We start from the raw sequence: 22,634 nt of genomic DNA on the forward strand, positions 1-22,634 counted from the left end.
AGAGAGAAAAGAGGAGGGAAAGGCAGAGAGAAAAGAGGAGGGAAAGGCAGAGAGAAAAGAGGAGGGAAAGGCAGAGAGAAAAGAGGAGGGAAAGGCAGAGAGAAAAGAGGAGGGAAAGGCAGAGAGAAAAGAGGAGGGAAAGGCAGAGAGAAAAGAGAAGGGAAAGGCAGAGAGAAAAGAGGAGGGAAAGGCAGAGAGAAAAGAGGAGGGAAAGGCAGAGAGAAAAGAGGAGGGAAAGGCAGAGAGAGAACAGGGAGAAAAGAGGGAAAGGCAGAGAGAGAAAAGGGAGAAAAGAGGGAAAGGCAGAGAGAGAAAAGAGGGAAAGGCAGAGCGAGAAAAGGAGGTGAAGAAAGCCTTTACATTAGGACATACCTCCCCCAGCTCTCTCTCTCCCTCCTTTGTCCAGTTCACACAAAAAAAAGGTCCTGTTCAGAGCGGTGGAATGTCACATAGAAACGTATGATGTAGATTAGATGAGACGGGATTCATTATCAAGTGAAAACAGATAATGGGGTCAGCTCTAGGTCTTACATTACCCCCCCCCATCTACGATATCGTGAACATTTCACCCCACTGACCACAGCCCTGGTCTGGGAGGGGTTAGGACAGAGTTGAGAGGAGGATGGAGGGATAGAGGGAGGAGTTATGGGATGCTGCCGCTTCGTTGTCGTAGTAACGGGGTCTCGGGAAGGGGGTCAGTACTCCCAGAGCGTGGCGGTCTCCAGGTCGTCGGCGTTGGCCTTCAAGACGCCGGCGTGGTCGCCGTGGAGATACTTCCCGTCGGCGACGGAGCGGATAGCGACCTTGTTGTAGTCGCAGAACTCTAACAGGAAGTCGACGGGGTTGTCACTGCTGCTCACCACCGACGCCTCGCTGCCCACCATCCAGAACTTCCCCGTCGAGTCTGAGGAGAGGGGGGGGGCGTTTACAACAGGTTCAACCATGATGATATGTCCAAAATACAAATTTAGTCAAATAAACATTCTAAATTTCAGCAGGTGGTTTCCTGGAAACAGATTATGAATAGTCTATAAGTAGGAGGAGAATGGGATTAAGAAGCATGTTCAGTGGAGGTGTTTTATAACCCAGGGCGAGTCTTAATCTGTGTCCTGGAAACATGATTTATAACCCAGGACGAGTCTTAATCTGTGTCCTGGAAACATGATTTATAACCCAGGACGAGTCTTAATCTGTGTCCTGGAAACATGATTTATAATCCAGGACGAGTCTTAATCTGTGTCCTGGAAACATGATTTATAATCCAGGACGAGTCTTAATCTGTGTCCTGGAAACATGATTTATAATCCAGGACGAGTCTTAATCTGTGTCCTGGAAACATGATTTATAATCCAGGACGAGTCTTAATCTGTGTCCTGGAAACATGATTTATAATCCAGGACGAGTCTTAATCTGTGTCCTGGAAACATGATTTATAACCCAGGACTAGTCTTAATCTGTGTCCTGGAAACATGATTTATAATCCAGGACTAGTCTTAATCTGTGTCCTGGAAACATGATTTATAACCCAGGACTAGCCTTAATCTGTGTCCTGGAAACATGATTTATAACCCAGGACGAGTCTTAATCTGTGTCCTGGAAACATGATTTATAACCCAGGACTAGTCTTAATCTGTGTCCTGGAAACATGATTTATAACCCAGGACGAGTCTTAATCTGTGTCCTGGAAACATGATTTATAACCCAGGACTAGTCTTAATCTGTGTCCTGGAGACATGATTTATAATCCAGGACTAGTCTTAATCTGTGTCCTGGAAACATGATTTATAACCCAGGACTAGTCTTAATCTGTGTCCTGGAAACATGATTTATAACCCAGGACGAGTCTTAATCTGCTCGTTGTCATGAGGCTCCTCTAGTTCATCTGAAAGGGCAGGCTAACTGCTCGTTGTCATGAGGAGGCTCCTCTAGTTCATCTGAGCTGTCAGACTCTACACCGTCCCCTGGAAAGGGCAGGCTAACTGCTCGTTGTCATGAGGAGGCTCCTCTAGTTAATCTGAAAGGGCAGGCTAACTGCTCGTTGTCATGAGGAGGCTCCTCTAGTTCATCTGTCAGACTCTACACCGTCCCCTGGAAAGGGCAGGCTAACTGCTCGTTGTCATGAGGAGACTCCTCTAGTTCATCTGAAAGGGCAGGCTAACTGCTCGTTGTCATGAGGAGGCTCCTCTAGTTCATCTGAAAGGGCAGGCTAACTGCTCGTTGTCATGAGGAGACTCCTCTAGTTCATCTGAAAGGGCAGGCTAACTGCTCGTTGTCATGAGGAGGCTCCTCTAGTTCATCTGTCAGACTCTACACCGTCCCCTGGAAAGGGCAGGCTAACTGCTCGTTGTCATGAGGAGGCTCCTCTAGTTCATCTGAAAGGGCAGGCTAACTGCTCGTTGTCATGAGGAGGCTCCTCTAGTTCATCTGAAAGGGCAGGCTAACTACTCGTCCTAACATACAATCCCATTATTTTGTCTGTTAGTCCGCCCAGCTAAATCCTACAGACATTAGTTTGGGAAGCCAATGGAAATCTTCAGGTCTCAGGCAAAGCCTGTGTGTGTCCATGTATGTCTGTACTGACCCTGTAGGGCCCCCTCTCTGAAGGTCAGGGGAAAGTAGTCTATGTGTGTGTGTGTGTGTGTGTGTGTGTGTGTACTAACCCTGTAAACTGTACGTCCCCTCTCTGAAGGTCAGGGTAAAGTAGTCGTACGAGGAACGGTTGGAGTCCAGGGTTCCTGTGACCTTACGACACCCGATGAAACCGTGTTCCCCACGGAGGACAATGATTGGACGGTTAATCAGCTTCATCAGGAACTCCTCCGACTCACCTGGAGGGACAAACACCCATATTACCCATGTCGTCAAAGAATGACTTAAAAAAAAAAAAAAATTATAAGGCTAAGGTTACACTCCCCTAACCTGGGGACACTCCCCTAACCTGGGGACACTCCCCTAACCTGGGGACACTCCCCTAACCTGGGGACACTCCCCTAACCTGGGGACACTCTGCTTCTGCCCTCTTCAACGCCTTATGGAATGGTCTTCCTAAACACGGATGTTCAAATGAGCGTTTTCTATTTGGGAGGCTCCACCTGTTGTAAAGGGCAAGATAACCTTCCAGAAAGGACCAATTCAAAGAAAAGAGTTGTAATGAAACCAGTTCTATTGTGCACAGAAGCCACATGTATGAACAGGGAGAGACTAGGAGTTGGTATGACCCTTGAACCAAGTCATCTGGAACAGGGAGAGACTAGCAGTTGGTATGACCCTTGAACCAAGTCATCTACAACAGGGAGGGACTGACCAAGTCATCTGGAACAGGGAGAGACTAGGAGTTGGTATGACCATTGAACCAAATCAACTGGAACAGGGAGAGACTAGCAGTTGGTATGACCCGTGAACCAAGTCATCTACAACAGGGAGAGACTAGGAGTTGGTATGACCCGTGAACCAAGTCATCTGGAACAGGGAGAGACTAGCAGTTGGTATGACCCGTGAACCAAGTCATCTGGAACAGGGATAGACTAGGAGTTGGTATGACCTTTGAAACAAGTCATCTGGAACAGGGAGGGACTGACCAAGTCATCTGGAACAGGGAGCGTGACTAGGAGTTGGTATGACCCTTGAACCAAGTCATCTGGAACAGGGAGAGACTAGGAGTTGGTATGACCCTTGAACCAAGTCATCTGGAACAGGGAGAGACTAGCAGATGGTATGACCCTTGAACCAAGTCATCTGGAACAGGGAGAGACTAGCAGTTGGTATGACCCTTGAACCAAGTCATCTGGAACAGGGAGAGACTAGGAGTTGGTATGACCCTTGAACCAAGTCATCTGGAACAGGGAGCGTGACTAGGAGTTGGTATGACCCTTGAACCAAGTCATCTGGAACAGGGAGCGTGACTAGGAGTTGGTATGACCCTTGAACCAAGTCATCTGGAACAGGGAGAGACTGACTAGGAGTTGGTATGACCCGTGAACCAAGTCATATGGAACAGGGATAGACTAGGAGTTGGTATGACCCTTGAACCAAGTCATCTGGAACAGGGAGAGACTAGGAGTTGGTATGACCCTTGAACCAAGTAATCTGGAACAGGGAGAGACTAGGAGTTGGTATGACCCGTGAACCAAGTCATCTGGAACAGGGAGAGACTAGGAGTTGGTATGACCCTTGAACCAAGTCATCTGGAACAGGGAGAGTGACTAGGAGTTGGTATGACCCTTGAACCAAGTCATCTGCATACTGAACACCCTGTTGGGTTGCTCTTTACTACCCAAAGGCAGAGCTGTTTTCACACTGACCGGCAACATCGACGGTAGCGGCTAGCTGGCCGTTCTTCTTGGCTGCGACGTATTTCCCGTTGGCGGCACGGAGAGTCAGCTTCTTACCACAGTACTCCATGTCAAAGTAACAGTTGGCAGTCCTACACACACACACACACAAATATAATTCTCAACAGGATAGAACATTGTAATAACATCTATTACTGGAGCCACCCCTTCATGGAGCAATGAAGCTGACGACACGACGCAGCTAGCCGACGGCTAACAGCCGACACGCCGCAGCTAGCCGACGGCTAACAGCCGACACGCCGCAGCTAGCCGACGGCTAACAGTCGACACGCCGCAGCTAGCCGACGGCTAACAGTCGACACGCCGCAGCTAGCCGACGGCTAACAGTCGACACGCCACAGCTAGCCGACGGCTAACAGTCGATAGCTGCAGTATAACAGTTTATTTACAGAAATGGCACCTTTCTTTGCTAGCTACCGTAACTCAGGTGGCTTCAATCATGCTTGTGTGTGTGTGATTGTGTGAGTGTGTGTGTACAACCGAGCACTCTGCCAAAACACAATATTCACTTCACAACCCACAACCCCCCCCTGTGGGCGACAGAGCACTCGAGAAACTTGACAGCAGCCGTCAAAACCTTTAAAACACGATGCATAACCTGAGGAAGTCTGCTGGGATCACAGTCCGATCAGCAACACAATCACTGCCACTCAGCATTCACATAGAGGTGGTGTGTGTGTGTGTGTGTGTGTGCACATACATGTTTAACTATACTTGTGGGGACCTGAAGAACAGTAAACAAACAAAAATCTGACTAACTGGGGACATTTTGTTAGTCCCCACAAGGTCAAAACGCAAATTCTAAGGGGGTTTTAGGGTTGAATTAATGTTACGGTTGAGGTTAGAATGAATGTTAGATTTAAGATAAGGGTTAGGAGTTACGGTTGAGGTTATGTTTTCGGGTTAGAGTAAAACTACAGGTTAGGGGTTAGGGTAAAACTACAGGTTAGGGGTTAGGGTAAAACTACAGGTTAGGGGTTAGGGTAAAACTACAGGTTAGGGTTTAGTGTAAAACTACAGGTTAGGGTTTAGTGTAAAACTACAGGTTAGGGTTTAGTGTAAAACTACAGGTTAGGGTTTAGTGTAAAACTACAGGTTAGGGTTTAGTGTAAAACTACAGGTTAGGGTAAAACTACAGGTTAGGGGTTAGGGTAAAACTACCGGTTAGGGTAAAACTACAGGTTAGGGTTTAGGGTAAAACTACAGGTTAGGGGTTAGGGTAAAACTACAGGTTAGGGTTTAGTGTAAAACTACAGGTTAGGGTTTAGTGTAAAACTACAGGTTAGGGTTTAGTGTAAAACTACAGGCTAGGGTTTAGTTTAGGGTAAAACTACAGGTTAGGGTTTAGTTTAGGGTAAAACTACAGGTTAGGGGTTAGGGTAAAACTACAGGTTAGGGGTTAGGGTAAAACTACGGGTTAGGGGTTAGGGTAAAACTACGGGTTAGGGGTTAGGGTAAAACTACGGGTTAGGGGTTAGGGTAAAACTACGGGTTAGGGGTTAGGGTAAAACTACGGGTTAGGGGTTAGGGTAAAACTACGGGTTAGGGGTTAGGGTAAAACTACGGGTTAGGGGTTAGGGTAAAACTACGGGTTAGGGGTTAGGGTAAAACTACGGGTTAGGGTTTAGGTTAGGGTATAACTACAGGTTAGGGGTTAGGGTAAAACTACAGGTTAGGGTTAAACTACAGGTTAGGGTTAAACTACAGGTTAGGGTTAAACTACAGGTTAGGGTTAAACTACAGGTTAGGGTTAAACTGTAATCCTCCAGAAGAGGTGTGTGTGTGTGTTATTACTTAGTAGAGGCGGTACACTGTAGTCCTCCAGAAGAGGTGTGTGTGTGTGTGTGTTATTACTTAGTAGAGGCGGTACACTGTAGTCCTCCAGAAGAGGTGTGTGTGTGTGTTATTACTTAGTAGAGGCGGTACACTGTAATCCTCCAGAAGAGGTGAGGGTGTGTGTGTGTGTGTTATTACTTAGTGGAGGCGGTACACTGTAGTCCTCCAGAAGAGGTGTGTGTGTGTGTGTGTGTGTGTGTTATTACTTAGTGGAGGCGGTACACTGTAGTCCTCCAGAAGAGGTGTGTGTGTGTGTTATTACTTAGTAGAGGCGGTACACTGTAATCCTCCAGAAGAGGTGTGTGTGTGTGTGTGTGTGTGTGTGTGTGTGTGTGTGTGTGTGTGTTATTACTTAGTAGAGGCGGTACACTGTAGTCCTCCAGAAGAGGTGAGGGTCCAGTACTTCCCGGCGGCGGTCCGGAAGGCACACTTCCTGTTCTCACGACTCATCTCCACCTGGAACACTTCCTGGTCTCCCTCCTCGTCCTGATTGGCTGACAGGTCCATGCCTGGGCGGGGAAAAGAGGAGAGCAGGGTTAGAGACTGACAGAGGGTCAGGAACGAGCAGAAAGAAACGCACTACAGATTTGAACAAAACATTAAAAACACCTCCCTGATATTGAGTTGCAGCCCCCTTTGGCCCTCAGAACTGCCCTAATTAGTCGGGGCATGAACTCTACAAGGTGTCGAAAACGCCCCACACGTCGACTCCGACGCGCCCCCCACACGTCGACTCCGACGCGCCCCCCACACGTCGACTCCGACGCGCCCCCCACACGTCGACTCCGACGCGCCCCCCACACGTCGACTCCGACGCGCCCCCCACACGTCGACTCCGACGCGCCCCCCACACGTCGACTCCGACGCGCCCCACACGTCGACTCCGACGCGCCCCACACGTTCTGTCTGGATGTCCTTTGAGTGGTGGATCATTCCTGATTCACACTGGAAACTGTTGAGCGTGAAAAATCCCAGGAGCTTTGTAGTTCTTGACACCAACCAGTGCGCCTGACACCTACTACCATCCCCCGTTCAAAGACACAAACCTTTTGTCTGGCCCATTCACCCTCTGAATGGCAGACACACACCTAAACACACACACAATCCATGTCAATTGTCTCGAGGCTTAAAGATCCTTCTTTAACCCGTCTCCTCCCCTTCATCTACACTGGTTGAAGTGGATTTAACCAAGTGACATCAATGGATCATAGCTTTCACCTGTAATCACCTAGTCAGTCTGTCATGCAAAGAGCAGCGTCACATTACAGCTCGCCACGCTACAGCCCGCCACGCTACAGCCACAGCCCGCCACGCTACAGCCCGCCACGCTACAGCCCGCCACGCTACAGCCCGCCACTCACATACTGTCTGGTCAGGATCAGCAACAGAGAGTTAGGATTAGAGTAGGTCCTACAGCCCGCCACGCTACAGCCCGCCACACTACAGCCCGCCACGCTACAGCCCGCCACGCTACAGCCCGCCACACTACAGCCCGCCAGTCACATACTGTCTGGTCAGGATCAGCAACAGAGAGTTAGGATTAGAGTAGGTCCTACAGCTCGCCACGCTACAGCCCGCCACGCTACAGCCCGCCACACTACAGCCCGCCAGTCACATACTGTCTGGTCAGGATCAGCAACAGAGAGTTAGGATTAGAGTATGTCCTACAGCTCGCCACGCTACAGCCCGCCACGCTACAGCCCGCCACACTACAGCCCGCCAGTCACATACTGTCTGGTCAGGATCAGCAACAGAGAGTTAGGATTAGAGTATGTCCTACAGCCCGCCACACTACAGCCCGCCACACTACAGCCCGCCACACTACAGCCCGCCAGTCACATACTGTCTGGTCAGGATCAGCAACAGAGAGTTAGGATTAGAGTATGTCCTACAGCCCGCCACACTACAGCCCGCCAGTCACATACTGTCTGGTCAGGATCAGCAACAGAGAGTTAGGATTAGAGTAGGTCCTACAGCTCGCCACACTACAGCCCGCCACACTACAGCCCGCCAGTCACATACTGTCTGGTCAGGATCAGCAACAGAGAGTTAGGATTAGAGTAGGTCCAACAGCTGTGCATACACACATCTAAAACACACAGCTGCCAGGCTACAGCCAGACCCCTGCCACAGCTCCAGGGTTTAATCCCCCATGGAATTATGGGTGATAAAGCAGTTAGGAGGACAGCCAGAGGAATGAAAGACAGAAACAGAGCCCCGTCCGACGTCCGAGCGGCGGCAGAGATGTTTAATGTTTACAGAGAGACACCAGGGACGGTGAAGACATGTTGAAACTTCCATGTTCCGTTTCAGAACATCTCTCCCGTTGAGGGACTCGTTACCCTCCAGGACGGGGAGGGACGGACGGACGGACGGACACACCGACACACACACACCGACACACACACACCGACACACACACACCGACACACACACACCGACACACACACACCGACACACACACACACACACACACACACACCGACACACACACACAATGGGGAGGGTTTAACCCAGATCTGAGGGGGTTTTAGAGGGGGTTGGTTGTCTATTGTAACAGTGTAGACAGGACAGATCTGAGGGTTTTTTAGAGGGGGTTGGTTGTCTATTGTAACAGGGTAGACAGGACAGATCTGAGGGGGTTTTAGAGGGGGTTGGTTGTCTATTGTGGCAGGACAGATCTGAGGGGGTTTTAGAGAGGGTTGGTTGTCTATTGTGGCAGGACAGATCTGAGGGGGTTTTAGAGGGGGTTGGTTGTCTATTGTAACAGTGTAGACAGGACAGATCTGAGGGGTTTTTAGAGGGGGTTGGTTGTCTATTGTAACAGTGTAGACAGGACAGATCTGAGGGGTTTTTAGAGGGGGTTGGTTGTCTATTGTAACAGTGTAGACAGGACAGATCTGAGGGGTTTTTAGAGGGGGTTGGTTGTCTATTGTAACAGTGTAGACAGGACAGATCTGAGGGGTTTTAGAGGGGGTTGGTTGTCTATTGTAACAGGGTAGACAGGACAGATCTGAGGGGTTTTAGAGGGGGTTGGTTGTCTATTGTAACAGGGTAGACAGGACAGATCTGAGGGGGTTTTAGAGGGGGTTGGTTGTCTATTGTGGCAGGACAGATCTGAGGGGGTTTTAGAGAGGGTTGGTTGTCTATTGTGGCAGGACAGATCTGAGGGGTTTTTAGAGAGGGTTGGTTGTCTATTGTGGCAGGACATATCTGAGGGGGTTTTAGAGGGGGTTGGAAGACAGGAAGGGAAATACTATTCTTTGGAATGTTCCACGGGGAGAAAACACACCAGCTACTTTTCATAGGAGCCACTTTACATCCACTATAAACTTTACATCTAGTGAAAGGTTCTCTTCTGATGAATACCATTTGCATCTGTGAATTTTCAGAACCGCAAGAGAGAACTAGAACGACAACATTTATAATGAGGACTTCCCAAGGAAGGAAGGGTAGAGTTTATTCCTGGTAACTAAAGTCACAATCACAAAGATGGTATGACAAAGAGCATTTATAGAATGATCTACTGCGCCTCCGGCCCAGGGGTCCACCCCACCGACGGGGCCTCCCCGGCCCAGGGGTCCACCCCACTGACGGGGCCGCCGTTATGTGGGTGTCGTCCTATATTTTTAATCCCAGGCCCCGTCCCTACAGGTCTTTAGGCCCGTCATTGTTAATAAGAATTTGTTCTTAACCAACTTGCCGAGTTAAATAAAGTTTTAAAAAAATATATAAATAATATCATGAGAGAGCGAGAGCGAGAGCGAGAGCGAGAATGTCTGATTGTGTTGGTCCTCCAGGCTGGGTTTATCTGGAGAGCAGCAGGGATACATGGGGAGCCAGATCAGTCTGTTCCACACACACACTCTTACAGCAGCTAGCGCCAGCCACAGACAGACCGAGACAGACAGGCAGCACCAGCCCACTCCCTAGCCAGAACCCTGCCCCGCTGTAAATCAGGAGACTCACACAGGACAGAGAGACCAGACGAGAGAGCTGGTGCAATCGTCATCAAACTGCCCTTTCCCCCATCTGGACAACAGGAAAACCTATGCCAGAATGCTGTTCATCGACTACAGTTCAGCATTCAACACCATAGTACCCTCCAAACTCATCATTAAGCTGGAGGCCCTGGGTCTCAACCCCTCCCTGTGCAACTGGGTCCTGGACTTCCTGACAGGCCGCCCCCCAGGTGGTGAAGGTAGGAAACAACATCTCCACTTTGCTGAACCTCAACACTGGGGCCCCACAAGGGTGCGTTCTGAGCCCCCTCCTGTACTCCCTGTTCACCCACGACTGCGTGGCCACGCACGCCTCCAACTCAATCATCAAGTTTGCAGACGACAACAACGGTAGGCTTGATCACCAACAACGGCGGAGACAGTTCAGGAAACAGCAGAAGGCAGAAGGAGCACCCCCTATCCACATCGACAGCAGTGGAGAAGGTGGAAAGCTTCAAGTTCCTCAGCGTACATATCACGGACAAACTGAAACGGTTCACCTACACAGACAGTGTGGTGAATAAGGTGGAGGCTGAAGAAATTCGGCTTGGCACCAAAGACCATAACAAACTTTACCAGATGTACCATTGAGAGCATCCTGTCAGGCTGTGTCACCGCCTGGTACCGGCAACTGCCCCTCCCGCAACCGCAGGGCTCTCCAGAGGATGGTGCGGTCTGCCCAACGCGTCACCGAGGGCAAACTACCTGCCCTCCAGGACACCTACACCACCCGATATCACAGGAAGGCCAAAAAGATCATCAAGGACAACAACCCCCCCGAGCCACTGCCTGTTCACCCCGCTATCATCCAGAAGGCGAGGTCAGTACAGGTGCATCAAAGCTGGGACCGAGAGACTGAAAAACAGCTTCTATCTCAAGGCCATCAGACTGTTAAATAGCCGACCTCCACTCAGTACCCTGCTCTGAACTTAGTCACTGTCACTAACCAGCTATCACCCAGTACCGTGGCCTGATGATAGAGCGAGACGGAGCGAGACGGAGCGAGACGGAGCGCTAGTCAAACAGTCACACATTTGTTTTGTATTTTTAGCACAGCACTGACACAAATCAAATTAACTGTAGTTAGACTCCCTCTAGTCATGTGTGTCTGTGTGTCTTAATTATTTAAATCAAACCGTGTCCTTAAAGCATCAGACATGCTCTGTATATATAGTGGATGTGAAAAACACACAAACACATAAAAAAACAACTTCCTGACTGAGGTAGACAACATGGGCTCCTAAAACAACTTCCTGACTGAGGTAGACAACATGGGCTCCTAAAACAACTTCATGACTGTGAGGTAGACAACATGGGCTCCTAAAACAACTTCATGACTGTGAGGTAGACAACATGGGCTCCTAAAACAACTTCCTGACTGTGAGGTAGACAACATGGGCTCCTAAAACAACTTCATGACTGTGAGGTAGACAACATGGGCTCCTAAAACAACTTCATGACTGTGAGGTAGACAACATGGGCTCCTAAAACAACTTCATGACTGTGAGGTAGACAACATGGGCTCCTAAAACAACTTCCTGACTGTGAGGTAGACAACATGGGCTCCTAAAACAACTTCATGACTGTGAGGTAGACAACATGGGCTCCTAAAACAACTTCATGACTGTGAGGTAGACAACATGGGCTCCTAAAACAACTTCATGACTGTGAGGTAGACAACATGGGCTCCTAAAACAACTTCCTGACTGTGAGGTAGACAACATGGGCTCCTAAAACAACTTCATGACTGTGAGGTAGACAACATGGGCTCCTAAAACAACTTCCTGACTGTGAGGTAGACAACATGGGCTCCTAAAACAACTTCCTGACTGTGAGGTAGACAACATGGGCTCCTAAAACAACTTCCTGACTGTGAGGTAGACAACATGGGCTCCTAAAACAACTTCCTGACTGTGAGGTAGACAACATGGGCTCCTAAAACAACTTCCTGACTGTGAGGTAGACAACATGGTCTCCTAAAACAACTTCCTCACTGTGAGGTAGACAACATGGGCTCCTAAAACAACTTCCTGACTGTGAGGTAGACAACATGGGCTCCTAAAACAACTTCCTGACTGAGGTAGACAACATGGGCTCCTAAAACAACTTCCTGACTGTGAGGTAGACAACATGGGCTCCTAATACAACTTCCTGACTGTGAGGTAGACAACATGGGCTCCTAAAACAACTTCCTGACTGTGAGGTAGACAACATGGGCTCCTAAAACAACTTCCTGACTGTGAGGTAGACAACATGGGCTCCTAAAACAACTTCCTGACTGTGAGGGAGACAACATGGGCCCCTAAAACAACTTCCTGACTGTGAGGTAGACAACATGGGCTCCTAAAACAACTTCCTGACTGTGAGGTAGACAACATGGGCTCCTAAAACAACTTCCTGACTGTGAGGTAGACAACATGGGCTCCTAAAACAACTTCCTGACTGTGAGGTAGACAACATGGGCTCCTAAAACAACTTCCTCACTGTGAGGTAGACAACATGGGCTCCTAAAACAACTTCCTGACTGTGAGGTAGACAACATGGGCTCCTAAAACAACTTCCTGACTGAGGTAGACAACATGGGCTCCTAAAACAACTTCATGACTGAGGTAGACAACATGGGCCCCTAAAACAACTTCATGACTGTGAGGTAGACAACATGGGCTCCTAAAACAACTTCCTGACTGTGAGGTAGACAACATGGGCTCCTAAAACAACTTCCTGACTGAGGTAGACAACATGGGCTCCTAAAACAACTTCATGACTGTGAGGTAGACAACATGGGCTCCTAAAACAACTTCCTGACTGTGAGGTAGACAACATGGGCTCCTAAAACAACTTCATGACTGTGAGGTAGACAACATGGGCTCCTAAAACAACCTCCTCACTGTGAGGTAGACAACATGGGCTCCTAAAACAACTTCATGACTGTGAGGTAGACAACATGGGCTCCTAAAACAACTTCCTGACTGTGAGGGAGACAACATGGGCCCCTAAAACAACTTCCTGACTGTGAGGGAGACAACATGGGCTCCTAAAACAACTTCCTGACTGTGAGGTAGACAACATGGGCTCCTAAAACAACTTCCTGACTGAGGTAGACAACATGGGCCCCTAAAACAACTTCCTGACTGTGAGGGAGACAACATGGGCTCCTAAAACAACTTCCTGACTGAGGTAGACAACATGGGCCCCTAAAACAACTTCCTGACTGTGAGGTAGACATGGGCCCCTAAAACAACTTCCTGACTGTGAGGTAGACATGGGCCCCTAAAACAACTTCTTGACTGAGGTAGACAACATGGGCCCCTAAAACAACTTCCTGACTGAGGTAGACAACATGGGCCCCTAAAACAACTTCCTGACTGTGAGGTAGACAACATGGGCCCCTAAAACAACGTCCTGACTGTGAGGTAGACAACATGAGCCCCTAAAACAACGTCCTGACTGTGAGGTAGACAACATGGGCCCCTAAAACAACTTCCTGACTGTGAGGTAGACAACATGGGCCCCTAAAAGAACTTCCTGACTGAGAGGTAGACAACATGGGCCCCTAAAACAACTTCCTGACTGTGAGGTAGACAACATGGGCTCCTAAAACAACTTCCTGACTGTGAGGTAGACAACATGGGCTCCTAAAACAACTTCCTGACTGTGAGGTAGACAACATGGGCTCCTAAAACAACTTCCTGACTGTGAGGTAGACAACATGGGCTCCTAAAACAACTTCCTGACTGTGAGGGAGACAACATGGGCTCCTAAAACAACTTCCTGACTGTGAGGTAGACAACATGGGCTCCTAAAACAACTTCCTGACTGTGAGGGAGACAACATGGGCTCCTAAAACAACTTCCTGACTGTGAGGGAGACAACATGGGCTCCTAAAACAACTTCCTGACTGTGAGGTAGACAACATGGGCTCCTAAAACAACTTCCTGACTGAGGTAGACAACATGGGCCCCTAAAACAACTTCCTGACTGTGAGGTAGACATGGGCCCCTAAAACAACTTCCTGACTGTGAGGTAGACATGGGCCCCTAAAACAACTTCTTGACTGAGGTAGACAACATGGGCCCCTAAAACAACTTCCTGACTGAGGTAGACAACATGGGCCCCTAAAACAACTCCCTGACTGTGAGGTAGACAACATGGGCCCCTAAAACAACGTCCTGACTGTGAGGTAGACAACATGAGCCCCTAAAACAACGTCCTGACTGTGAGGTAGACAACATGGGCCCCTAAAAGAACTTCCTGACTGAGGTAGACAACATGGGCCCCTAAAACAACTTCCTGACTGTGAGGGAGACAACATGGGCCCCTAAAACAACTTCCTGACTGTGAGGGAGACAACATGGGCCCCTAAAACAACTTCCTGACTGAGGTAGACAACATGGGCCCCTAAAAGAACTTCCTGACTGAGGTAGACAACATGGGCCCCTAAAACAACTTCCTGACTGTGAGGTAGACAACATGGGCCCCTAAAAGAACTTCCTGACTGAGAGGTAGACAACATGGGCCCCTAAAACAACTTCCTGACTGTGAGGTAGACAACATGGGCTCCTAAAACAACTTCCTGACTGTGAGGTAGACAACATGGGCTCCTAAAACAACTTCCTGACTGTGAGGTAGACAACATGGGCTCCTAAAACAACTTCCTGACTGTGAGGTAGACAACATGGGCTCCTAAAACAACTTCCTGACTGTGAGGTAGACAACATGGGCTCCTAAAACAACTTCCTGACTGTGAGGTAGACAACATGGGCTCCTAAAACAACTTCCTGACTGTGAGGGAGACAACATGGGCTCCTAAAACAACTTCCTGACTGTGAGGGAGACAACATGGGCTCCTAAAACAACTTCCTGACTGTGAGGTAGACAACATGGGCTCCTAAAACAACTTCCTGACTGTGAGGGAGACGGCATGGGCTCCTAAAACAACTTCCTGACTGGGATCCATGAAGAAGACAAGCAAGACACGTGTTGTGTTCACACCGTAAGATGTAGTCACGACCAGACAGCGTCCTGGTTCCATGTCTGGATCACACACACAGAACACACACAACACACACACACACAACACGGAGTCACGACCAGACAGTCCAGTGTGTTGCAGTCCCTCCCTCGGCATGAATCCAGACAAATACCAGCACTGCAGCTGCTACACACGAGAGGAATCTGCAGCCCCCCCCCCCCACCCCCACCCCCAGCCCGGCCCCTCCCCCAGCCCGGCCCAAAGACAGTGTGTGTGTTGAGAGTGAGTGTGTGGGAGGCATCATCAGTAAACTACTGCAAGGATCACTGGGGCAGAATAGCTACGGAATAACACACACGACAGGCAGGCAGGGTGTCAGAGCGGTTTGTCAGCTAGACACAAAATGGAGCCTCTCCTCCTCTCCCACGCTCTCCCTCCTCCCAATCTCTCCCTCCTCCCAATCTCTCCCTCCTCCCAATCTCTCCCTCCTCCCAATCTCTCCCTCCTCCCAATCTCTCTCTCCTCCCAATCTCTCCCTCCATTTAGTCCTGTTCTAGAAGGTTGTGTTGGACCTACCTTGCCTGGTTAGGTTCTAGTCCTGTTCTAGAAGGTTGTGTTGGTCCTAGCTTGCCTGGTTAGGTTCTAGTCCTGTTCTAGAAGGCTGTGTTGGTCCTACTTTGCCTGGTTAGGTTCTAGTCCTGTTCTAGAAGGTTGTTGGTCCTACCTTGCCTGGTTAGGATCTAGAAGGTTGTGTTGGTCCTACCTTGCCTGGTTAGGTTCTAGTCCTGTTCTAGAAATTTGTGTTGGTCCTACCTTGCCTGGTTAGGTTCTATTCCTGTTCTAGAAGGTTGTGTTGGTCCAACCTTGCCTGGTTAGGTTCTAGTCCTGTTCTAGAAGGTTGTGTTGGACCTACCTTGCCTGGTTAGGATCTAGAAGGTTGTGTTGGTCCTAGCTTGCCTGGTTAGGTTCTAGTCCTGTTCTAGAAGGTTGTGTTGGTCCTACCTTGCCTGGTTAGGTTCTAGTCCTGTTCTAGAAGGTTGTGTTGGTCCTACTTTGCCTGGTTAGGTTCTAGTCCTGTTCTAGAAGGTTGTTGGTCCTACCTTGCCTGGTTAGGATCTAGAAGGTTGTGTTGGTCCTACCTTGCCTGGTTAGGTTCTAGTCCTGTTCTAGAAGGTTGTGTTGGTCCTACCTTGCCTGGTTAGGTTCTATTCCTGTTCTAGAAGGCTGTGTTGGTCCTACCTTGCCTGGTTAGGTTCTAGTCCTGTTCTAGAAGGTTGTGTTGGTCCTACCTTGCCTGGTTAGGTTCTAGTCCTGTTCTAGAAGGTTGTGTTGATCCTACCTTGCCTGGTTAGGTTCTGGTCCTGTTCTAGAAGGTTGTGTTGGTCCTACCTTGCCTGGTTAGGATCTAGAAGGTTGTGTTGGTCCTACCCTGTGTTGGTCCTACCTTGCCTGGTTAGGTTCAAGTCCTGTTCTAGAAGGTTGTGTTGGTCCTACCTTGCCTGGTTAGGTTCTAGTCCTGTTCTAGAAGGCTGTGTTGGTACTACCTTGCCTGGTTAGGTTCTAGTCCTGTTCTAGAAGGTTGTGTTGGTCCTACCTTGCCTGGTTAGGTTCTAGAAGGTTGTGTTGGTCCTACCTTGCCTGGTTAGGTTCTAGTACTGTTCTAGTAAGGTTGTGTTGGTCCTACCTTGCCTGGTGGAGACATTCCTCTCGTTGCTGGCGGTGAGAACCACCTGAGGGTGACTCTGCTCCAGAGAGAACATCTCATCCTTCCCCACGCGGCTAGTCTTCCCGCTCTTCATGGTCCCGCTCGGGCCCGACGGCGCCAGGTAGCGCCCGGAACAATCCCTGAACGCCACCTTGCCGGAGCGGAACTCCAGCGTGTATCCGGTGGTCTTGTCCGGCGCGGCCTCCAGGCTGCCGTCGTTCTTCAGGAAGCGGTTATCAGACGTCTGCAGGTGGTAGCGTTGGTCTCTGAACACCAGGGTGATCAGGGAGTCCACCCCCCACGGGACGTCACGGTCGATAGAGACCTCATCCACCTTGGAGGACAGGTGGGCATAACGCTTCCTGGTCACACTGAAGATGTTCACCTGGAGGGAAGAGGTTAGAGGTCAGGTGTTAGGGGGTGTAGGTGTGTTACCTGAGGATGAATGGCAATGTGAATGCTCCATTTAGAGGAGAGGTTAGAGGTCAGGTGTTAGGGGGTGGGGGGGGGGGGGGTGTAGGTGTATTACCTGAGGATGCATGGCAATGTGAACACTCCATTTTTCAGCCACTGATGCAGTCTGCGAGAGAGACCAAACATTACAGTCCACACACACACACACGTTACGAATGTTATTTAACATCTAGAGAAAGACGGTTCATGAATATTCATCCGTTCATGAATATTCATCAGCTCATCATGGAGTTTAAAACCCACCTACCTGGGCAAAGCAGCTGATCCTGTCCTCTGTGCCTCCCAGGTATCTGCCATGGACCTCCGACTGCAGAGAAACACAGTAGAATATACATCACACACACACGTTTAAACGTATCGCTTTCTAACCGGTTTTCGAAAGACACGCTGATATGCCCCGTATCTTTCATGTCAGCGAGAAAGATCAACAAGCTGCGTGTGTCTGACTGTAGCAGGTTAACAAGCTGTGTGTCTCTGACTGTAGCAAATCAACAAGCTGCGTGTGTCTGACTGTAGCAGGTCAACAAGCTGTGTGTCTCTGACTGTAGCAGATCAACAAGCTGCGTGTGTCTGACTATAGCAGGTCAACAAGCTGCGTGTCTCTGACTGTAGCAGATCAACAAGCTGCGTGTGTCTGACTGTAGCAGTTCAACAAGCTGTGTGTCTGACTGTAGCAGGTTAACAGACCAACAAGCTGTGTCTCTGACTGTAGCAGTTCAACAAGCTGTGTGTCTGACTGTAGCAGTTCAACAAGCTGTGCGTCTCTGACTGTAGCAGTTCAACAAGCTGTGTGTCTCTGACTGTAGCAGTTCAACAAGCTGTGTGTCTCTGACTGTAGCAGTTCAACAAGCTGTGCGTCTCTGACTGTAGCAGTTCAACAAGCTGTGTGTCTGACTGTAGCAGTTCAACAAGCTGTGCGTCTCTGACTGTAGCAGTTCAACAAGCTGTGTGTCTCTGACTGTAGCAGTTCAACAAGCTGTGTGTCTCTGACTGTAGCAGTTCAACAAGCTGTGTGTCTCTGACTGTAGCAGTTCAACAAGCTGTGCGTCTCTGACTGTAGCAGTTCAACAAGCTGTGTGTCTGACTGTAGCAGTTCAACAAGATGTGTGTCTGACTGTAGCAGTTCAACAAGCTGTGTGTCTCTGACTGTAGCAGTTCAACAAGCTGTGTGTGTCTGACTGTAGCAGTTCAACAAGCTGTGTGTGTCTGACTGTAGCAGTTCAACAAGCTGTGTGTCTCCAGTTAACAAACTACACTTCCTCCCCAGTTAGCTCACACACAGGTGTTGGTTGCCTAAAGAGAATGTTACCATGGTTACTCCATGGTTACCAGTCTGGAGAAGTCTCTGTAGTCTCTACAAGATTCTGTCGCTTCTGTTTTCAATCTGTTGACACATCGCATGTGACCCACAACATGTAAACAAATAAATCAAATGTCTTTCAATGAAGCACATTTCCTCACAATCAACTGAAAGTGTTTGCCATTCGGTTAAGGCTCTGACGCGTCGTGGAAGTGTTTGGTTAAGGCTCTGACAGGTCGTGGAAGTGTTTGGTTAAGGCTCTGACAGGTCGTGGAAGTGTTTGGTTAAGGCTCTGACAGGTCGTGGAAGTGTTTGGTTAAGGCTGACAGGTCGTGGAAGTGTTTGGTTAAGGCTCTGACACGTCGTGGAAGTGTTTGGTTAAGGCTCTGACGCGTCATGGAAGTGTTTGGTTAAGGCTCTGACAGGTCGTGGAAGTGTTTGGTTAAGGCTCTGACGCGTCGTGGAAGTGTTTGGTTAAGGCTCTGACGCGTCGTGGAAGTGTTTGGTTAAGGCTGACAGGTCGTGGAAGTGTTTGGTTAAGGCTCTGACACGTCGTGGAAGTGTTTGGTTAAGGCTCTGACACGTCGTGGAAGTGTTTTCCATTTGGTTAAGGCTCTGACACGTCGTGGAAGTGTTTGGTTAAGGATCTGACACATCGTGGAAGTGTTTGGTTAAGGCTCTGACAGGTCGTGGAAGTGTTTGGTTAAGGCTCTGACAGGTCGTGGAAGTGTTTGGTTAAGGCTCTGACAGGTCGTGGAAGTGTTTGGTTAAGGCTCTGACAGGTCATGGAAGTGTTTGGTTAAGGCTCTGACACGTCGTGGAAGTGTTTTCCATTCGGTTAAGGCTCTGACAGGTCGTGGAAGTGTTTGGTTAAGGCTCTGACAGGTCGTGGAAGTGTTTGGTTAAGGCTCTGACAGGTCGTGGAAGTGTTTTCCATTCGGTTAAGGCTCTGACAGGTCGTGGAAGTGTTTGGTTAAGGCACTGACAGGTCGTGGAAGTGTTTGGTTAAGGCTCTGACAGGTCGTGGAAGTGTTTGGTTAAGGCTCTGACGCGTCGTGGAAGTGTTTGGTTAAGGCTCTGACGCGTCGTGGAAGTGTTTGGTTAAGGCTCTGACGCGTCGTGGAAGTGTTTGGTTAAGGCTCTGACGCGTCGTGGAATTCACGTGCGAATTAGGGTAGCCTAGAGGTGGGTAGCCTAGAGGTGGGTAGCCTAGAGGTGGGAGGAGGGTAGCCTAGAGGTGGGAGGAGGGTAGCCTAGAGGTGGGAGGAGGGTAGCCTAGAGGTGGGAGGCGGGTAGCCTAGAGGTGGGAGGCGGGTAGCCTAGAGGTGGGAGGCGGGTAGCCTAGAGGTGGGAGGCGGGTAGCCTAGAGGTGGGAGGCTAGGTTAGAGGTAGGTTAGAGGTGGGAGGAGGGTAGGTTAGAGGGGGAGGAGGGTAGGTTAGAGGTGGGAGGAGGGTAGCCTAGAGGTGGGAGGCGGGTAGGTTAGAGGTGGGAAGGTTAGAGGTGGGAGGAGGGTAGCCTAGAGGTGGGAGGAGGGTAGGTTAGAGGTGGGAGGCGGGTAGCCTAGAGGTGGGAGGAGGGTAGCCTAGAGGTGGGAGGAGGGTAGGTTAGAGGTGGGAGGAGGGTAGCCTAGAGGTGGGAGGCGGGTAGCATAGAGGTGGGAGGCGGGTAGGTTAGAGGTGGGAGGCGGGTAGCCTAGAGGTGGGAGGCAGGTAGCCTAGAGGTGGGAGGCGGGTAGGTAAGAGGTGGGAGGAGGGTAGGTTAGAGGGGGAGGAGGGTAGGTTAGAGGTGGGAGGAGGGTAGCCTAGAGGTGGGAGGAGGGTAGCCTAGAGGTGGGAGGCGGGTAGGTTAGAGGTGGGAGGCGGGTAGGTTAGAGGTGGGAGGCGGGTAGCCTAGAGGTGGGAGGCGGGTAGGTTAGAGGTGGGAGGCGGGTAGCCTAGAGGTGGGAGGCGGGTAGCCTAGAGGTGGGAGGCGGGTAGGTTAGAGGTGGGAGGCGGGTAGGTTAGAGGTGGGAGGAGGGTAGGTTAGAGGTGGGAGGTGGGTAGGTTAGAGGTGGGAGGCGGGTAGGTTAGAGGTGGGAGGAGGGTAGGTTAGAGGTGGGAGGAGGGTAGGTTAGAGGTGGGAGGAGGGTAGGTTAGAGGTGGGAGGAGGGTAGGTTAGAGGTGGGAGGCGGGTAGGTTAGAGGTGGGAGGCGGGTAGGTTAGAGGTGGGAGGCGGGTAGCCTAGAGGTGGGAGGAGGGTAGGTTAGAGGTGGGAGGCGGGTAGGTTAGAGGTGGGAGGAGGGTAGGTTAGAGGTGGGAGGAGGGTAGGTTAGAGGTGGGAGGAGGGTAGGTTAGAGGGGGAGGAGGGTAGGTTAGAGGTGGGAGGAGGGTAGGTTAGAGGTGGGAGGAGGGTAGGTTAGAGGTGGGAGGCGGGTAGGTTAGAGGTGGGAGGCGGGTAGCCTAGAGGTGGGAGGCGGGTAGCCTAGAGGTGGGAGGAGGGTAGGTTAGAGGTGGGAAGCCTAGAGGTGGGAGGAGGGTAGGTTAGAGGTGGGAGGCGGGTAGGTTAGAGGTGGGAGGAGGGTAGGTTAGAGGTGGGAGGAGGGTAGGTTAGAGGGGGAGAGGGTACGTTAGAGGGGGAGGAGGGTAGGTTAGGTTAGAAGGGGGAGGCGGGTAGGTTAGAGGTGGGAGGCGGGTAGGTTAGAGGTGGGAGGCGGGTAGCCTAGAGGTGGGAGGAGGGTAGGTTAGAGGTGGGAGGAGGGTAGGTTAGAGGGGGGAGGAGGGTAGGTTAGAGGGGGGGGAGGGTAGCCTAGAGGTGGGAGGAGGGTAGCCTAGAGGTGGGAGGAGGGTAGCCTAGAGGTGGGAGGAGGGTAGGTTAGAGGGGGAGGCGGGTAGGTTAGAGGTGGGAGGAGGGTAGGTTAGAGGGGGAGGAGTGTAGGTTAGAGGGGGGAGGAGGATAGGTTAGAGGGGGGAGGCGGGTAGGTTAGAAGGGGGAGGCGGGTAGGTTAGAAGGGGGAGGCGGGTAGGTTAGAGGGGGGAGGCGGGTAGGTTAGAGGGAGGAGGAGGGTAGGTTAGAGGTGGGAGGCGGGTAGGTTAGAGGTGGGAGGAGGGTAGGTTAGAGGTGGGAGGCGGGTAGGTTAGAGGTGGGAGGAGGGTAGGTTAGAGGTGGGAGGAGGGTAGGTTAGAGGTGGGAGGAGGGTAGGTTAGAGGGGGGAGGAGGGTAGGTTAGAGGGGGGAGGAGGGTACGTTAGAGGGGGGAGGAGGGTACGTTAGAGGGGGAGGAGGGTACGTTAGAGGGGGAGGAGGGTAGGTTAGAGGGGGGAGGCGGGTAGGTTAGAGGTGGGAGGAGGGTAGGTTAGAGGTGGGAGGCGGGTAGGTTAGAGGTGGGAGGAGGGTAGGTTAGAGGTGGGAGGAGGGTAGGTTAGAGGGGGGAGGAGGGTACGTTAGAGGGGGGAGGAGGGTATGTTAGAGGGGGAGGAGGGTACGTTAGAGGGGGAGGCGGGTAGGTTAGAGGGGGGAGGCGGGTAGGTTAGAGGGGGAGGCGGGTAGGTTAGAGGGGGGAGGCGGGTAGTTTATAGGGGGGAGGCGGGTAGGTTAGAGGGGGGAGGCGGGTAGGTTAGAGGTGGGAGGCGGGTAGGTTAGAGGTGGGAGGCGGGTAGGTTAGAGGTGGGAGGCGGGTAGGGGGGTAGCCTAGTGGTTAGAACGTTGGACTAGTAACCAAAAGGTTGCAAGGTTGAATCCCCGAGCTGACAAGGGGGAGGCCGTCATTGTAAATAAGAATTTGTTCTTAACTGACTTGCTTCGTTAAATAAAACGATAAATAAAAAATAAAATGTCCGCGTGGGAACATTAACCCTAAACCCATTTTAAAAAAGGCGTCTAGAAATGCAGGCTACGTTTATTAATGTATCAATATTTCTTGCTGATATGAAAGATACATTCCTTATGTTTCTCAAACAGTACCGCAACCGATCCGTGTTAATGTTAGGTAACGGGTTCCCGAGTGGCGCAGCGGTCT

The 22,634-nt window shown here is 50.6% G+C and overlaps 1 protein-coding gene across 1 annotated transcript in view; it reads right to left on the reverse strand.

Moving 5' to 3' along the window:
• Positions 1-289: 289 nt before the first annotated feature.
• LOC139365267 (fascin-like) overlaps positions 290-22,634 on the reverse strand; it is a 23,088-nt gene continuing 743 nt past the window's right edge. The window contains exons 2-8 of the mRNA XM_071102777.1: positions 17,588-17,647; positions 17,396-17,446; positions 16,846-17,251; positions 6,541-6,697; positions 4,302-4,423; positions 2,661-2,828; positions 290-904 (exon numbers count right to left, since the gene is read on the reverse strand). Coding sequence (XP_070958878.1) covers positions 696-904; positions 2,661-2,828; positions 4,302-4,423; positions 6,541-6,697; positions 16,846-17,251; positions 17,396-17,446; positions 17,588-17,647 — 1,173 coding nt within the window. The 3' untranslated portion in view covers positions 290-695. The remainder of the gene's footprint in view (positions 905-2,660; positions 2,829-4,301; positions 4,424-6,540; positions 6,698-16,845; positions 17,252-17,395; positions 17,447-17,587; positions 17,648-22,634) is intronic.

Source organism: Oncorhynchus clarkii, chromosome 13 (genome assembly GCF_045791955.1).
Source record: "Oncorhynchus clarkii lewisi isolate Uvic-CL-2024 chromosome 13, UVic_Ocla_1.0, whole genome shotgun sequence".
NCBI lineage: Eukaryota > Metazoa > Chordata > Actinopteri > Salmoniformes > Salmonidae > Oncorhynchus > Oncorhynchus clarkii.